Here is an 18535-nt window from a genome sequence, read left to right as displayed (position 1 = left end):
AGTTACACTAATCCTAAATAGAACCCTCTGTGAAATAGATAGTATTTCCTTTTTATAATGAAAAATTTGAGACCCAGGGCATTCAGATAACTTGTAAGGTTATAATACCAGTAATTAGCAAAGGACCAGGTTAGAATCTTTGGATTCTAAAACTTAAACCTGTGTGTTTTCTGGGCTTTAAGGCCACAACTAAGTTAAAAGTAGGTACTAGGGCTCCTCATTATGTTTCTGGCCTCTAGGGTCTCACAGCCCTTGATGGGATGTAGGCCAGTGATGGGTGGTTCCTGGAAGTCCCTGAGGCTTCTTGTGAGAAACTCAGCTTCACTGTGTGCCTGCCTTGTGGTTACAAAACTATGAATGGAAGAGTCCATTAGAATGGCTAATGCAGTGTGGTTAGGAAGACCTCATTTCCTGCCCCAGGGAGTATAAATTTTTAGTGGAGCTGGTAAGATGCTCTCAGTCTTTGTGAGTGAGTGCTTACTGGGGGTTACCAGCTGTGAAGAGCAGAGCTATTGTCTGTCACATAAAGAAAGATTATTAATGCTGGGGAGTCTTCCATTTATAGATCCAGCAATTATTTTTCAAGCTTATTCTTAAGGGAATGTGTGTAATAGGAACAGATTGAGGAAGCCTCATTCAGAGTTATATGGACATGTGGGCATTGATTGTGACCTTGGGCATTTTTCTTGTGAGTGTTAACCTCAATTTCCTTACCTAAAAATGCCGGTAATGATATTTATTTGGCAGGATTGTCATTAGGTTTTACTGAGATAATGTAAATACAGCACCTGATATGGAGCCTGGCACACAGTAGGCATTAAATAAACAGTAGTGTTGGTAGGGTAGCTGGTTGTTGCTGTTATTCTTACTGTTCTGTACCAGATACTCATCAAATGCAGTTACTACTCTAATTAACATTTTCAGTGTTGTATTCCTTTTATTATTTAAATCTCCTACTTATATATGAGTAACATCTTCATTTACTTGTATATAAGTAACACTATTAATTCTCAAAACAGTCCTGTGGTGGGAGGGATTAGACTTGGGAATATTATCCTTAACATATTGATGAAGAGACTGAGGTTCAGAGAGCTTGTAATTAGTCATGGTCATTAAGTGACAGGCACAAGCCCAAAACTTTAGTCATCACAGTTCAAAACCACTTCTGTTTCCATTATAGTAATGCTGTTTGCTGAGGTAAGTCAGTCAATCCGATTAGACAGTGTTATGGGGCAGAAGGAGGGCCACCTTGGGACCCCCAAACCTGCCTGCTCTAAATAGTTTTGGCCATCTTCCACATCAAGATAAAACATACTCTAGTGCGTAAGACCTTTAATAGAAAAGAACCTTAATACAATTAGTGTGCAATAAAGAGAAGAGAAGAGGAAGAATATAGTTTCCAAATCAAGCACCCAAAATTGCTCATCCTCTGCTTAGGTACCCAGCCAAACAGGGTTGGACCAAAGTGGGATCGCTGAGACCCAAAAGCTTGCCACAAGTCTAAGGCACCTTCTGGTGAGCACCCATGGAAAGGGGCAGAAGGGGCCAGGCAGGTCTGGAAGAAAAAGAGCAAAATCAAAACCCAAGTCAAAATAAAGGCTGCCATTGTCAGCCACCCCATGGGTCTCCCACCCATGTCTCTGTTTCTCCTAAGTTTCTTTCTTCCTCCCTCCTCTTTCTTCTGTTTCTTTCTCCTTCCATGTCCCCCGAAGCCCCTGGTACAGGTCCAAGGCTGAGAAGCAAGTGCAGGTTCTTTCCAGTGCCTCTCCAATCCATGTGCCTCCTTCAGGTCTTCTTGATCACCTTCCTTTCTTCTCTCCTCTCTTCTCTAGTTTCACCTCCCTGCCCAGCTCTGCCCTTCCTTAGTGTGGGGCAGGGAATCTGTAACCTCCTTTTCCCCTGGGGATTACCCTGCTACGAAAAGGGCATTCAGCCTTGTTAGTAGTTCTTAAAGGGGATTCTTTTTGCAGCTCTCCTTCCCTCCCCCCGCCCCCACCTCACTATGCTGGCACCTCTCTTTTTCTCTCTCCTTTTCCTAATAAACCTATCCTTTGAGCCATAGAAGGTCACCGCATTATGATTAAAGGGGCAATGCATCAGGAAGATATAACACTGATCAACATATACTCCCCAAATGAAGGTGCAACAAATATATCAGACAATTACTGTCAGCTCTGAAAACAGACATTAGAGTTTTTCTGGTTCAGTGGGTTTTCCATTTCCAGCAAGTTTCTGCATGTAGTCAATGCTGCTGTCCTAGGACTTCATATTAAGAACCTTTGTTTTGTACTAATACTCTGAATTCCTCAAGGACTAAGACTGTATCTTACTCATCTCTGATGTCTTAGTGTTTAAGGTCTGGCCTTTAGAAAGTATTCAGTGAATGCTGAGTAACTCTGTTTATACATTGAATGTTCTCTGATTTCAGGTGGCTATTAAGCAGATGAACCTTCAGCAGCAGCCGAAGAAAGAACTGATTATTAATGAGATCCTGGTCATGAGGGAAAACAAGAACCCAAATATTGTGAACTATTTGGACAGGTATGGAGTTATAGGTCCTGTCAGAGAGATTGGGCCTTTGGGTACGGATGGATGGTGGAATAGCTTGAGGAAAAGAACACCAGCACATAGAACTGCCTCCACTTAAGAATCTTCTGTGATACTTTGCTCTCTGCCTCCAACCCTGCCCGCAGATAGTTGCATACAGTTTTTGGGTTAGGATGAAGCCTACCACACTGTAGCTCCTAACAATGTTCCTAGTGCTATTTGGCCTCAGAATAACTCATCTACCTGAATTAAACATGTGGGTCTTTAAATTCTGTATCCTAAATATTTCCTTATGCTGCTCACCCTGTTGAATAGCTTCAGTTTGTCTATATTTCCTTAAAATGTGATACTCAGTAGTCACTTGAAAATTGATGAGTATGGCGAGAGAGTGGAATTCCCTTGGTCTAATATCAACACAACCTAATGATTTCATTCATACTTTTGTTTTTTATGAGATCTGTTTCATTGTTAATTTCTAGTAAGTTTTGGTCAATTAAAGTCACTGATGCTTTTTTTAATACATACATGAACTTCTCAAACTGTAGAACTTTTTAGTTTTCTTCCATTTTGATTATCCAATTTTGTTTATTAGTTATCATACCAGTCCATCTGAATTTTGTTCTTCAACATAGTGATAGTGATCGTAGCTGACATTTGTGCTGTGCTTTACTTTGTAGTAAAGTAAAGGTGCTCTTTTCATGAATAGTAACTCATTGTGAGGTAGGGTTTATTATTTATATTTTACAGATGAGGAAACTGAGGTTCATAGAAGTTAATAACTTGTCCAATACCAGTAAGCCAGTAAGTAGCAAACCAGGATTTTGGATTTGAATAGTTTCAGCACCAGTATCCATTTCCCTTCTACCTTATCATGTTCTTTTCTTCCATAATCTGAGAAAAAATAAAGTAAGCTCCTTGCTCAGGTTTCAGAGACATCACAGGTAGAGGTAATAATGTAAATCTTAGATCTAATTCCTGTACTATTTGCACTGCATTGCCAGCCACATTTAATATCTGCCATATTTCTTTTCCTGCATCTGAAGCTTTAATTTCCTCAAAGAGGATGAGTGTTGGACTTTTACTTTCCCTGCCTATGGTAAATAACTGTATAGAATGAGCCATCTCCTATCGGGGATGTTTTTATCCATGATACGGGCCCTGTTTGACTTTGAAGATTTCTCTGAAAATTATTATTCACCTTCCCATATAGTTAGGAACTTATTATACCAAGAATATAGCTTAGAAAAACTATTGAAAACTATAAGGGTATCAAATTTTGGTTCAGTACTTGGAAAAATGAAAGCTGTCCTATAAGAAAGTGATGGACTTCTCCATCACAGGAGGCAGGTAGACAGTAAAATGCACGGCCATGTTGGGGAAGGAAATTGTGTTCTGAAATGTAATTAGAAGATTTATAGGCTTATTTATTATCATGCCTTTGCTGATGTTCCCAGAGGCTTATTACACTGTGGAATCAGAAGTAAATAAGGCTCAGTCCCCACATTTAAATAGTTTCTGGTATAGTTGTAGAAAAAAAATATCTGGGCTCCCCTGTGGAAGCACACAAGGGGGTGACCCTCACCTGAACATTCAGTAAAGATATTACAGTCTGTGGTTTTTGTGAGTTGTCCCAGAGGAAAACTCCATTTTCCTAATTTTAACTCAATTAAAAATGTGTTCTTCTCTATGTGATGCTTTGAGACTTTACCTTGAGATGTGATTTTTGAAGATACCTTGGCACAGTATGTAGCCACAACTTGTTTCTGAGAGAACCTGAATCTGCTCTTGCATTGTTTTAGCTTTGACAGTAACCGGTCCTAGTAGGAGGACTCTGATTTGCCTGTGTCCGGAGATGGCCTCTTAGATCTTCCTATTTCTTTCCACAGTTTATCCAAGTTGACAGATGTCCTCTCAATGTGCTTGAAAGATGCCATAAATGTGAATTATCAGGGCAGAAATAGACTCATGCCAGTAAAAGGTTTTTTGCCCAATCCTGATCTGTCCCTGTCCAAGTCCCCCATAGTCTTCTCACTAGAAAGGACTGTTAAAGACTTATTCTGTCATATTTATTCTTTGTGGACATTAAAAAAATTACAAGACTTTTAATTATTTAGACTTCAGAGTCTCATGGAAGAGCACTACATTAGTAGTCAAAAGCATAGGATTCAAATCTTAACCTTTTGCTTGGTACAACTTTTTCCCCCCTCAAAGTCTCCCCATCTCTCCTGCAGTAGTAACAATATCAGGATGAAGGTAAGCTGACAAACCACACAGCTTAAACCATTTCCAGCTAACTTCTTTGTCTGAAGCTAGCTGAAGCGTTGTTAGGTTTCTGAGCTGTCCTTGTTTTTATTTGATTATTCTATAGGTGAAAAAGTGGACTAGACATTTTAAGAGACCTTTTTATTTATCACCTAACGGGGCAGAATGACTCAAACCCTGAGTGAAACTATCAGTTTTAACTCATGTCAGCCCATAGTCTCCCCAGGGATACGTTAAATGGCAGCCCTTGGCTTACCAGAAGAGACTCACTGTAGCCTTGCTGAATTAACTCCATTCCTAGAATCAGACACTCAAGATGGAGATCATTGTTAGTGTAAAGACTGTGTATAACATTTTACAGCTTTTAAGTGGCCTATATAACCATTATGTAATATTTATGGTTACCTTTTATTTTACTTCTTCATTTATTCAGTAAATATTGGCATCTACTGTACTGGATTCTGGCATAGGATCTTGAACAAGACTCAGCACTTATTTTATTTAGCATTATCCCTTCAGCTTCATCCATGTTGCCACAAATGGCATGAATATATCTTTTTTGATGACTAAGTGAAATTAGTCAGGGGAAAGATAGATACTGGATGGTGTCACATGTGGAATAGAGAGAAACCAAACTAAGGGTCAGATAATTACAAACTTAAAAAACTAACCCTTGAAAGCTGACTATGGAACTGAAAGGGGAGGGGGCTCAGTGGACTCTGATGGTGGACTACGGCCCATTTGGTAGTGTGTACCTTACAGTGGCAATACCTGAGGTGGGGGGGCTTGTACTTCCAAAATACTGACATTAATGTAAACCTTTATTACCTCGATTCAAAGTAAAAATGAGCCAGTTCTTGGTCTCATGGGTCTCAGACCTTTTAGAATTCTCAAGGAAGTTTAGTGACTTTTCCTAATATTGGTAACATGGACTCCAAATTCCATGTTTATAAAATGCTTGGGTCCTCTTTGCTTTGATATTTCTGAAGGTATGGGAATCATGCCTAATTTTAGGGAGCATTCCTTTGTGTTATAATGAAATATAATTTTATCTTCAACCCAGTGATCTTAGTTCTTCCCTTTAAGACTTCATATAATAATCTGTCTTGTTTGCTCCAGGTAAATCCTTAAGAGATGTTAAATTAATAAAAAAGAGCGAGAGAGATCAAGTTAGTGACTGTGTCCCCAAGTTTCTGCTTTTTCCCAGAAAAAAGAACCCTAGGCTCTCCTAGGGCTGATAGAAATGCAGGTTCACTTTGTATATGTGCTTAGCCTTTGAAACCCAGTGCTATGTCTCAATGAACTGTTCCTTCTCACCTTTTATCTGTACTCCCGCAGTTACCTGGTGGGGGATGAACTGTGGGTTGTCATGGAATACTTGGCTGGAGGCTCTTTGACAGATGTGGTGACAGAAACCTGCATGGATGAAGGCCAGATTGCAGCTGTATGCCGTGAGGTAAGGCCATGAGGAATCCTAGAGCAAAAATCCTTCCATATCCACATCTCTGAGATTCTACCTGATGGAATTAGTCTGAGGAATTAGTCTAATTCTCCCATCATTTGAAACTTTGAAATCTTATCACCATGACTTTTTAAAAGATAACTATTATCTGATTATAAAATTTTATACCCATTGTAGAAATCTTAAAAAATGCCTACACACACACAGAGAGAGACAATATAGTCACTAATAATTTGCTGTAACTGCTGTAAGCACTATGCAATATTTTCTTTTATCCCTCTTACATGGAAATAAATGTTCATCATGTTTATTCTGCTTCCCTGCTTTCTTTTTTTTTTTTTTTTTTTTTTTTTTTTTTTTATTTTTATAGAGGCATGCTTTATTTATTTGTTTGCTGGTTTGTTTGTTTGTTTTGTTTATACATGCACTGGGTACAGTCAGAAGCACGGGAGGGTGAGAGAATTCACCAGAGCCAGAGCGGGGAGCAGAGCAGGCAGAAGGACCGAAGTACACTGCTGAGGGGAGCAGCGGGCGGCAGGAGAGGTCTGCACGCCATGTGGGACCCTCCTCTGGTGGCCGGGGAGCAGCCGGGGATCGAACCGGCGCCGCAGAGGCCGCGCGCAGTTTCGCAACCCAGCGCTCAACCGCTGCGCCACCGGGGAGGCCCTTCCCTGCTTTCTTCATGAGCTATGAAGAAAACAAAGCACAGTAAAGAAACTGGAACTTTCCAACAGCCCAATAATAGTTAAGTTTGAAAATTAGGGAATGAATGGAAGACTGGATGATTAGATTATTAGTTTCAAGGTTTTATGGAGATGAGTCTGACAGTATGATTGGGGTTTGATGAAGCAAGAACTGGAGGCATACAGGTGAACTTCTTTAGTTATATATTTAATCAGTATGAGGAGAAATAAAATCATTTGAAATCAATATTGTCCTAGAAAATATGTTTACATTTGCATTAAAAATCTTGGGATCTAGAATATATACATGTAGGTTAATGGAATTAACGTAGGCTTCAGATTCTTAGATCTGGCTTCTGTTCTTTGCTGTACCACTGATGCAGTGTTTCTTAGTTTTTTTTTTTTATGATTACCTTCCCTGCTGAGGAGACTTTTCAGAATTTTTTTTTCCCTAATCACATTTCCCCCATGAAATTTTAGTTTTACCACAGATACACTGTATGTCTATTTATGCACTGAGACCCTTTCAGTTGGCACAAACGTAATAGCTAAGATTTTTTTTCACTCAGCCCAGGAGCTGACTTAGAGTGGCTGAAGAATAGATGCATGTGTGTTTAGGAAAGTCAGTATACCTCAAATTATTTGTCTTTAAAATGGAAATTGCAACTTTCATACTTTTTGTGCCTTAAGGGTAGCATATAGACCAAAACTCTTGGGGGAAAAATTAAATATTACATAAATAGGTGGCACTACTATTATCCTTAAATTCTAGGAGAGATCACCCCCTTTTAAAAAATTGCTTTGTTGAGATATAATACCAGCATATGACTCACTCATTAAAATATATAATTTAATGATTCCTAATATATATTGAGTTGTACAACAATAATCACCATAATCAATTTTAGAACATTTTCATCATCCTAAAAGAAGCTCCACGCTCTAGTCACCTGGTTTCTCAGTTCCATTTAATGACTAATTTATTTTCTGTCTCGATAGATTTGCCTGTTCAGACGTTTCATATAAAACACATATAACATGTGCTGGTTTGTGACTGACTTCTTTCACATAATGCTTTGAAGGTTCATTTGTGTTAATCTATACATTGCAGTTTATTCATTTTATTGGCAAATAAGATTCCATTTTATCAAGCTGTTCATCAATTGATGAATACTGGGACATTTCTGTTTTTTCACTGTTACAATAATGCTATGAACATTCATGTACAAGTCTTTGATTGGACATATGTTTTTTTTTTTCTCTTGGGTGTATATGCCTAGCAGTGAAATTTCTGGTCATATAGCAACTCCATGCCTAATATTTTGATGAATGGCCAAACTATTTTCCAAAGTGGCTATGCCATTTTATATTCCTGCCAGCTGTGTCTGAGGGTTCTAATTTCTTCAAATAATTTTTTTAAATCATAATTTTAGATATTGAGGACAGGATCTGCAGCCTCCTAGGGAAGAAGCTTTTACTTTTTCAGGGAAAAGTATTCTGGATTTCGGTTTGTTCTTAATTTAGCAATTATCTGTTCTTAGAAAGTGAAATATTTGAAAACATTTAAATTGGATTTTCCAAATAATTTGCATCTTTAGTATTTTTCAATTGGTAGAAGCCTCTAAAGCTTCCAAACCTGAGATCTTTTCTGATCTCTACATTTTACAGGTAGAAAGATAGTAGCCTAGTAGCCTAGAGAGAGTTAAGGGATTTGTTTAGAATGATATTGGCAGTCAGGTGGTGTTAGAAGAATTTTAATTGTCCCATTTAGCCTGTTACTCATTCTGTCTGCTAAGCAGGTATCGTCCAAGGTTCTTTTTTTTTTTTTTAAGCTCTTATCTTCTATAACCTTGCTAATTTCAAGTATTCCTATAACTTTTTTAAAAATTAACTTTTCACAAATAATTTACAAATATTTATCTCAAGCCCAGACCTCTGTAGAGAACTTATTACTCATATTCAGTTCCCTACTGGAAATCTGACTACAGATGTTCATAGGTATATACAATTCAAATACCTAAAATATTAACATATGTTAAACATTAACTTCTCATCTAAATAAGATAATCTTCTTAACTCCATTGCTTCTAATATGATTTTCATATGTCTGGTTTCCCAACTATGACTCTTACTTGTTACTTTCCTCCAGTTTTATTATTACAAAATCCTTCCCTTTCTTCTTCAGTTGTTTTTTGGGAGATCTCAGTTTCTTTGGCAAGAATCTAGTGTTCTATTAAAAACTCCAAAGTACATTGGAAGAGTTTCTATACTTCAAAAAAACTATTATTAGGTATATTATAAGAAATATGTAAAGCACCATGGAGTGTTAAAAGTATGCTTAGCCATGAAATAGGACTAGCTTCTAAACTGACCTCTGCCACTGATGTAGAGCAAGTCCTTTTACTCACTGGGGACTCATTTTCTTTATCGCTACATGAGGAGGGTTGGATTCATTTATTTTTCGCTATGTCTTCATATTATTTGTCCTTCTTTTTCTCCCTCTGCACACATCACTTCAATAGTGCCTGCAGGCTCTGGAGTTTCTACATTCAAACCAGGTCATTCACAGAGATATCAAGAGTGACAACATCCTCTTGGGAATGGATGGCTCTGTCAAGCTCAGTGAGTAGGAATGATAATACTTTTCTTTCCTGTGAGACCTTGTCTCCTTTGGGATGGTAATCATACAATAGTCCCTATAAAACTCCCCAAAGTTTCTTTATTTGTCTTGTGGGATATGTGGGCTCTCTATAATACTCAGCACTTCATAGGGTGTCTTTTCCCCCCCTCATTTGTTTAAACATTCAGCCAAAAAGCCTACTTAATGCCCACTGTGTGCTAGGTCCTCTGATGAGTATCAGTATACTTTAGCCTGTCTTCAAGTAGTTCTCAGTCAAGTATGGGAGACATAAAATAGATAATTAGAAAAAAAGTGTAATGTAATTTCTTTTATTTATTCATCCTACAAATATTATTCAATGGCTGTTGTATGCCAGACCCTCTGGGAATATAAAAATGAGTAAGAAGACATAGTGGCTCCTATCAAATACCTCATAATTGCAGCATAATGTGAATGAACTGTAGGCAGAACATTTTGTTCAGAAGTCCAAACAGGCTGTGTCACAGGTGGATGTTACTTAATGGGAAGACTGTTAGTAGTCTCTATCCTAGTTAGGGTACAGGGTGAGGAACTAGTAAAAGTAGGGCCATGCCTAGTTGTGGATATTTAGGGTTTAATTCTGGAACTCATGCCAGGGAAATAAAGCAAAGACCTAGCTACCAGATTCCAAAGTATGAGAATGGTTTTCAAGAAGGAAAAAGAATTGGAGCACTTAATCAAGGCCAAAGACGGCAACATGGACTTCAGTACTACTCCTTCAGGTTTGAAGAGAAGTGGGAGACCAGAGAAGTACTTTCTACTTCTCTTTAAGATTGAGCAGGCTAGGAGCTGGATTCCAGTTGTGGGATATGTGTGACTGCAGTTTTAGAGAGACAAGGAACTGCATGGGCTAGAGTCAGGCAGAGATTGACCCTTACAGGTAGAATACCTATGAATGGAGTATACTAATTATAAATCCTTTTCTCTTTTACTTTTCTAGCTGATTTCGGATTCTGTGCCCAGATCACCCCAGAGCAGAGCAAACGGAGCACCATGGTGGGAACCCCATACTGGATGGCGCCAGAGGTTGTAACTCGGAAGGCCTATGGACCCAAGGTTGACATTTGGTCCCTGGGCATCATGGCCATTGAGATGATTGAAGGGGAGCCCCCATACCTCAATGAAAACCCTCTGAGAGTGAGTGTGATTAGCCTCACTTTAAGATGTTTGGGCTGTTCTTTAGTCAAAGGAATTGGGAATTAGGCTCTTCTTTATGGATTTCAAACTGGATCTTTCTTTTTTTTTTTTTTTAAATAATAAATTTTATTTTTATATTCCCCATACAATTGCAACCCCCCCATTCTGACCCAAATCCCTCCCCTCCCGCCCCCCACTCCCCAAAAAGTGTCTCTGGTTCATAGTTTTTTGTTGATTTTGATTTTCACTTTCTTATAGTTATTCATTTTCCTGGTCCCTTACTTAAGTTTTCTAGATTCCTGCTATGAGTGAGACCATCCGGTATTTTTCTTTTTCTTTTTGGCTTATTTTGCTGAGCATGATCCCTTCCAGCGCCATCCATGTTGCTGCAAATTGCATGTGTTTATCTTTTTTGAATGCTGAGTAATATTCCATGGTGTATATGTACCACATCTTCTTGATCCAGTCATCTATTTTTGGGCATTTGGGCTGTTTCCAAAGCTTAGCTATTGTAAATAGTGCTGCTATAACATAGGGGTGCAGGTGTTCTTTGGAATTGATGTTTCTGTGTCCTTTGGGTAAATACCTAGGAGTGGAATTGCTGGATCATATGGAAGCTCTATGTTTAGTAGGTCCAGAAATCTCCACATAGCTCTCCATAGTGGTTGGACCACAAACTGGATCTTTCTTGATGAAACTGAGTATTGTTGAGTTTAAAGTGTGAATGTTCAAGAAAAGAAATATTATAAGTCATTTATTCATTTATTGAATGATTGAGTTCTTAGGTGCAAAAAACTGTCTTAATGATAGCAAATTAGTATATAGTAACAGGTGGTAAGTGCTATGAAGAAGAGCAGAGTAAGGGGGTTAAGAGAATAGTGGAGAAGCAGAGAAGTGTGCTTTTTTATTTAGGATATAACTTATGTTACTTGAGCAGAAATAAAAGGCAGTGAAGGAGTAAGCCATGAGATTAATCTGATACAAGAGTTTTCCAGATATCAAGTATACAAAAGACTTGAGGTCACACTTACTGTACCCTGGGGAAAATCAAGGAAATTAGTTGTCCCTAGAGTGAGTGCCTGAGTGAAGAAAGATAAACAGGGTCAAGGAAGTAGCAGGGAGCTAGATCAGGTAAGACCCTATAGCCATTGTAGGAATTTTCCTTTTATTCTGCAGGAGATTGGAAGTTATCGGAAGAGTTTGAACTGTAGAGTACTATGGTCAGATTTATGTTTTTGGTGAATAATTTTGGCAGATTTTATGGAAAATAGACTGAGATATTCTTGTAATCATTCAGATAACAGTGGTGACTTGAACTATAATGGTAAGAATAGAAGTTGAAAGTGGTTGCACTCATAAAATATTCTGAACATACAGTGGACAAAGTGATTGGCTATCAGAGAAAGCGGAATCAACAAGGACTTTGAGAGTTAGGGCCATACTTTCTGAAAAAATTCAGTTGCCATTTACTGAAATGGGATAATAAAGAGTTGGGTTTGATTGTGTTAATTTTCAATGTTTCTTAGACATCCAAGAGGAAATATTAAGTAGAGTTGGACGTGAGTCCAGAGTTCAAGGCTGAGAGGTCAGGATTCTATAAAATTTTTTAGTAGGTACTATGTAGTTGGTTTATAGAACTGGGTGATAGATGCGATTACTATCCTAGGGAATGAGGTTGGGGTACTGATCTCTGCTGCTCTGTAGATAGTAGCAAATGAGATCAAGGAATGGTTTTCCAGGTAGGAAGAGAACTAGAGAATTATGTTCTCGAGGCCAAGAGAACAGAGTATTCAAGGAGAATGATCACTGTGTCAAATGTGACTGCTAGATGTGTAAAATAAGACCAGTGTGGAGGTTATTGTGACCTTGACAATCAATATCAGTAGAGTGATAAGAATGAAGCCTAATTAGAATAAATCTACCAGAGTAGAAGAAGTTGTTAAGATGGCATGTACGCAGAATGGTTTTTTTGTTGTTGTTTTCTTAAGGAGTTTTGCTATTGTTAAGGGAACAGAAAAATATCTTGGAGTCAAGTGTGCTAATGGGAATGAGCCAGTGGAGAAAAGGGATATAAGCATGTACAAGGGAGTGACAAAAGAAGTGATGTTCTTAAGTAGATGAGAGGGGTGGATCAAATACTGAAATAAGATCATTCGATTAGCATATGGACAGTTTATCCATTGTAATGGGCAAAGGAAAGGAGAGCATATAAATATAGATACAACGGGTTTATAATTTTGGTTTTGGATAAATATGAATTATTTTGATTGCCTTTGTTTTCGCATTCTAATCTCTTGTCCATTGCAGGAATTCCCTTTGTGTTGTTGCTTAAAGGCAGTCATCTAATCATAACTGCATACCTCTTAGATAGCTCTGATTATTAGAAAGTGCTTCAGCGTACCAAACTGTAGTTCCTGCCCCTTGATCCCAACTTTGCCTTCCAAATCTGCATATAACTCAGCTTTCCCCAGTCTTACAATGTCCTTGAAAATGCTGATCAGTAGAGTCTGATGGAAATAAGATTGGAACTAAAATCAGAGCACATGAGTTTATATGAGAAGTGTGATCCCAGGTATATCTTTGTTTTTGGACTTTGTGAAATAAGGGTAGTAATTCTTGCCCTCCTTATTACCCAGGGTTATACTACTGGTCATTAAATGAGATCATGTTTCTGTAAGTACTTTGAATTACAGTGCTCTGTGCTTTTAAGGATGTCATGTTACTATATTTTTCTTTACCTTTCTGAGAAGATACTTCATGTTAGGGGAACAGAAAGGCAACAGTGAAACAGGTTACTGCTTTACAGAACACTTCCTTCTTATATTCCCCTCCTACTAGAATTCTTGAGTGACTGAAGTGAAGGTATCAGAAATAATGTTCTTCAGCAAATGGGCAGATGTTTAATGCATCAGACTAAATGAATAATAAACCCCTTAGATAATGTAATCAGTAATAAGAAATTCTTAGATCTGTAATACTCAGGATGTGTCTGGGAACCAAGAGAAAATGCCAGTTGGAGTCCAAGGTGATTCTCCATTTGTATTGCCAGGCCCTGTACCTCATTGCCACAAATGGGACCCCAGAGCTTCAGAATCCAGAGAAACTATCAGCTATCTTCCGGGACTTTCTGAACCGCTGTCTTGAGATGGATGTAGAGAGGAGAGGTTCCGCTAAAGAGCTGCTGCAGGTAACTGTCTCTCTTTGGGGAAACTCCTAATTCAAGGAATCACTAAACCAAGTCTTTCTTGCTCCATGTGTGTCTGTGAGGACTGCTTATTCTAGATCCAGGCTTCTCTCCTACAACTTCCCACACTCAGCCTATATTCCTAGTTCCCTAGCCTTCTTCATCCTTGCTCCTTTGCGCAGATCGTTCTCTTAGGCTCTGCCTCTATATATTCCCCTAGGCTCAACTTAAAAATATACTTTCTTGGGCGTCCCCTAGTGGCGCAGTGGTTGAGCGCTGGGCTGTGAGGCTGCCCGCAGCCTCTGCAGCGCCGGTTCGTTCCCCAGCTGCCTGCGAGGGTCCCACCAAAAAAAAAAAAAATATATATATATATATATACACTTTCTGAGCTCCTACGAACTTTACCTACCTTTTTCTTTAGCACTTCTGCTGTTCTGCTTGGTAAAGTTTGAGTCTTGGTGAGAAAGAACTCTCTGACATGCATATCTCACATAAAGTTATATTTTACTGGGCTAAACTCAAAAGATAACATTTTCAGGAAAGGATATAAGAGGACATATGTTAAAGAGGCTAGTTGGTGAGTGTACTTTTTCAAGTCTTCCTGGTTTTTTCACTGGAAACCCAATCATATGCTGGCAATGATATGCTGTCGTCTGGAATGAGATTCTGCTAGGTTGTGGGACAACGTGGAATCAGGGGTTAACTAATCCTTTTATTGTCCCTGTTTAATCCTGAAATTATAGCATAATTACTTCACATGGCTGAAAAAACTGCCTTTAACAGGCTATATTATTTGTGTTTAACATTTATGTTGCAGGTATAATTATAATTTCTTAGGACTAGTGTCATTTTACTATTGCACCTACTGGTAATTTAATAAAAAGTATCACATATAACTTTATGACAGTATCTGTAGGCATTCACAGTCATTTACTTTTGTATGATTGTCCTTTGGTATCTGCAGAGGATTGGAGTGGTTCTAGGACACCCCAAGTTTCTTTTTTTAACCCCAGAGTTTCTTATATAAAATGATTATTTGCATGTAGTATCTGCATGCAACCTACACATACACTCTCTTATGCTTTAAGTTCTCTACAGATTACTTATAATACCTAATACAGTATTAATGTTACATAAATAGTTGTTATACTGTTGTTTAGGAAACAGTGACAAGGAAATAAAGTCTGAACATGTTCAGTATAGACATAACCTCAACCACTGTTGGCCTAACTATATACTCTGTTGTATGTATTTTCAGTCTGTGAATTCCCCAGATGTGGAGGGGCCTCTGTGTTAGAGACCCAGAGCAACTGAGAGACCAGGGCCTGAGAGACCACACTGCCCTGCGTTAATATTAGTTGTTAACAACTCTTGTCTTTCCTACCATAGAATCACCTATTTTATTCATCTCCTCTTATACTTAGTCAAAGTCAGAGTCAGACTAGGTTTTAAGAAAATATTTGTTGCATTTAGTGGAATTGTTTTAAGTATTTACCTTTCTTGAAATATTACCCTACAGAATATATTTAACATCTCTATAATCAGAGTTACTAATTACAAGGCACTGGTCTGTTGGATGTGAGATCTGGATTCTACCAAGTATAAGCTGCTGGTCATAAAATTGGATGTGATACTTATAAAATCACCAGTAGGCAGTGTAGTAAAATGACACTACTAATAAGGAATTATACCTGTAATGTAAAGTTAAAATACAAATAATGTGGTCTACTAAAAGCAGTTTTATAGCCATATGAAATAGTTATGCTGTGCTTTCAGGATTAAGCTGGCATTATAAAAGGTTTGGTTAATCCCTGACTCCAGAAAATTTAATGGAATTGCTTGAAAGTATCTACCTTCACTGAATAATATTTTTTGCCTTTCATGTGAGGTTTGTTCCAGAAACCCTAGGCATTAGGAAATGTGCAAATACTATGCTAAGTCTGCAATTGGGGAAGATACTGTTAATTAGATACCAGCTCCACTTATTGAAAGATTAGTGGGCCTCCCTGGTGGCACAAGGGCTTAACAGCACTATGAAGCTCTCCGCAGCCGGCCAAGGAGCTGACCCACATGGCACAGCAGACGTCTCCTGTCTCGCTTCTGCTCCCCTCAGCAGTGTATTTCAGTCAGTCTGCCTGTTTTTGTCCCCCACTCTGTCTCTGGTGGATCCTCTCACCTCCCAGACCTCTGGCCTGTACCCCAGTTCTTTTATGCATAAATAAATAAAAGTTGAAAAAAAAAGATTAGTGCCCTCTAGAATTTTCTTCCTGGTAAAATAATAAAACTAACAATAAGTGCATTATATTGAATCTTTACCATATTTTGGGCCCTCAGCACTTTATATGTTTTTTCATCTACTCTTTATAACCACCCTTTGAATTGTTAGGTTCCTTTATTCCCACTTTTACATATGAGGAAACTGGGGTTTCAAGTGTTTGGTAACTTCCCTGCGATTACATAGCCAGTAGCGATGGGTGAGGATTGTGGTTTATCTATTTGGCTCGAAAATGTGTAAGCTCTTGGCAACTGTTCTTTTGTTTCAAAGAGTGTCAAAAGTGGAAGGGCCTTAAGGCTTACCTATTGGTTGTCTATTTTGTCCATTATGCAGAGAAACTGAGACCTCCCAGTGGGTGTTAGGTCATGCTGCTCTTTCAGTTTAGAGGGGAGTCATGGAAACATGTTCTCTGAGAACACTGACTTTTTAAACTATTACTACATGTTGTAAATATTTAAAACCCTGACTTTTGTAATCTTAAAGCCAAGAGAGTTTCACGTTTGTTTTTCCTTCAAGAATAGATATATGAACAAATACGTAGGATGATGTTGGAATTCATATCTTCGTGATTTAGCTAATATCTTTTATTCTTTTCATAGTAAGAGTAATGTGTTCTTGGTACCACTTTTTAATCCTATCTCGGTCCAAAAAGAAGCTGAAGCAACTTCCAACAAAGGATATGCATATCTGTCTATATGTCTATGTGTATTTGTATACATATCTAAAATGATTATTAAAAGGGACTTGTAGAGAAAGCAGAAGAATCAAATATGCTAGTCACTTGAGTTAGTTTTGTTTAAATACCAAATTTGGTTCTCAGTTTCCTAGTAGCCTGCACAGACAAGTAAACATGAAAGTTCCAAAATTTCTTACCAAATGGAAGAAACATCCACACCCTCAACACACAAAGCCTTTTACTACTAAATGTAAAAAAAATTATTTTTAGTTGAAAAGGCTGTGAGTTACATAAAGAAGTGCTTCCCCATGGCAGTTTTACTGAGATTATAAATGTGATTTTCATATGGTGTTTTCTCCAGAGTGGTCTTCTTTAATAGTTGAGGGTGTGGCTCAAGGATAGCCCAATGGAAGTGATTTGGGAAAAAGACCAAGCTATTGCTGGATTAATCGTCCTAACTGGATTCAAGGATAGAATCCAGCAAATTGGATAGGAATCTAACAAAGTCCTGAAATGCGGTATTGCAACATGCAACATGCATCAGGTCATGATCAGTCTGTAGCGTCCCCCAAAGGTAATTATTACTCTGATTACCATCATAGTTTAGTCTTAACCTGATATAAAAATGAATCATGAAATCTGAACTCTCTTCTGTATGACTTCTTTCACTCAGCATAATGTCTGTGAGAGTCATCTGTCAATTATTAATTCCTTTTTATTGCTGTGTGATTTTCTGTATAGTATTAAATGAATTAACACTTTTCATCCTTCCATTCTCTTGAGTTTGGGGATTCTTTTCAGTTACTGGCAATTACAAATAAAGCTGCTACGAGCATGTGTCTTTGATGGATATACAAACTCATTTCTCTTGGAAAAGTACCTAGAAATGGAATTGCTGGGGTATTTGAGAGATGTACGTTTAGCTGTAGACAGACACTGCCAAACAGTTTTCCAAAATAGTCTTTATATTTTAAAGATGTCTTTCAATTTGGGGATAATCTGAAGGTCTCCAGATAGCTCCTTGTGATAATATGTGTGTCCTTAGCATTTTGTAATGATCGCTCAGGAACAGTGGTGGTCATGTACCTCTTGTTCTTTTCTCCTTCTAGCATCAGTTCCTGAAGATTGCCAAGCCCCTCTCCAGCCTCACTCCACTGATTGCTGCAGCAAAGGAGGCAACTAAGAACAATCACTAAAACCACACTCATCCCAGCCTCATTGTGCCAAGCCTTCTGTGAAATGCTCACTTCAGAAATGCCAACCCCGATGCTCTCCCTTCCTTGCCTCGCTCCTCCCATTTCCTGCGCAGTGCTCTCAAGACTTCGACCCTGACAACCGCGTGTCCAGCATTGAAGGGAACTGCAACTGGGATGCTAGATGAGATGATGGTCATTTCTAAATAAGGAATTTCCTCCAATTTGTGGATATGAAGGTGGTTCCTGATCAAGATTTATATGAATAAGCCCTTGGACTCCTATTTCTACATAGCAACCTCCTTGCCTTCCGCCAATCACTTCTTGACAGTATAAATTTATGGCTTTATAATATTGTCAGTTTGTAAACAGTTGAGATTTCTTTAGTGCTCGCTTTTTTGTGACTGAATTGCTCAAACATATCATTGTACTTGAAAATTGGAACTGCTTGAGGAAT

General features: G+C 38.3%; 1 protein-coding gene across 8 annotated transcripts in view; it reads left to right on the top strand.

Moving 5' to 3' along the window:
- Window positions 1-18081, top strand: part of PAK1 (p21 (RAC1) activated kinase 1) — a gene marked incomplete at both ends in the record, with an annotated part of 59632 nt that extends 41551 nt beyond the window's left edge. For 4 of the 8 annotated variants that reach the window (XM_084250243.1, XM_084250244.1, XM_084250238.1 and 1 more), the window contains 6 exons: window positions 2429-2541; window positions 6148-6265; window positions 9477-9576; window positions 10554-10750; window positions 13800-13937; window positions 17995-18081. In XM_084250243.1, coding sequence (XP_084106369.1) covers window positions 2429-2541; window positions 6148-6265; window positions 9477-9576; window positions 10554-10750; window positions 13800-13937; window positions 17995-18081 — 753 coding nt within the window. The remainder of the gene's footprint in view (window positions 1-2428; window positions 2542-6147; window positions 6266-9476; window positions 9577-10553; window positions 10751-13799; window positions 13938-17994) is intronic. The other 4 variants (XM_084250241.1, XM_084250240.1, XM_084250242.1 and 1 more) reach the window with 3 other exon arrangements.
- Window positions 18082-18535: the final 454 nt, after the last annotated feature.

The sequence above is a fragment of the Talpa europaea genome, assembly GCF_964194135.1.
Source record: "Talpa europaea genome assembly, chromosome: 1".
Lineage (NCBI taxonomy): Eukaryota > Metazoa > Chordata > Mammalia > Eulipotyphla > Talpidae > Talpa > Talpa europaea.
Note: the sequence above shows the minus strand (reverse complement) of the source record. Positions and strands in the feature narration are given on the sequence as shown.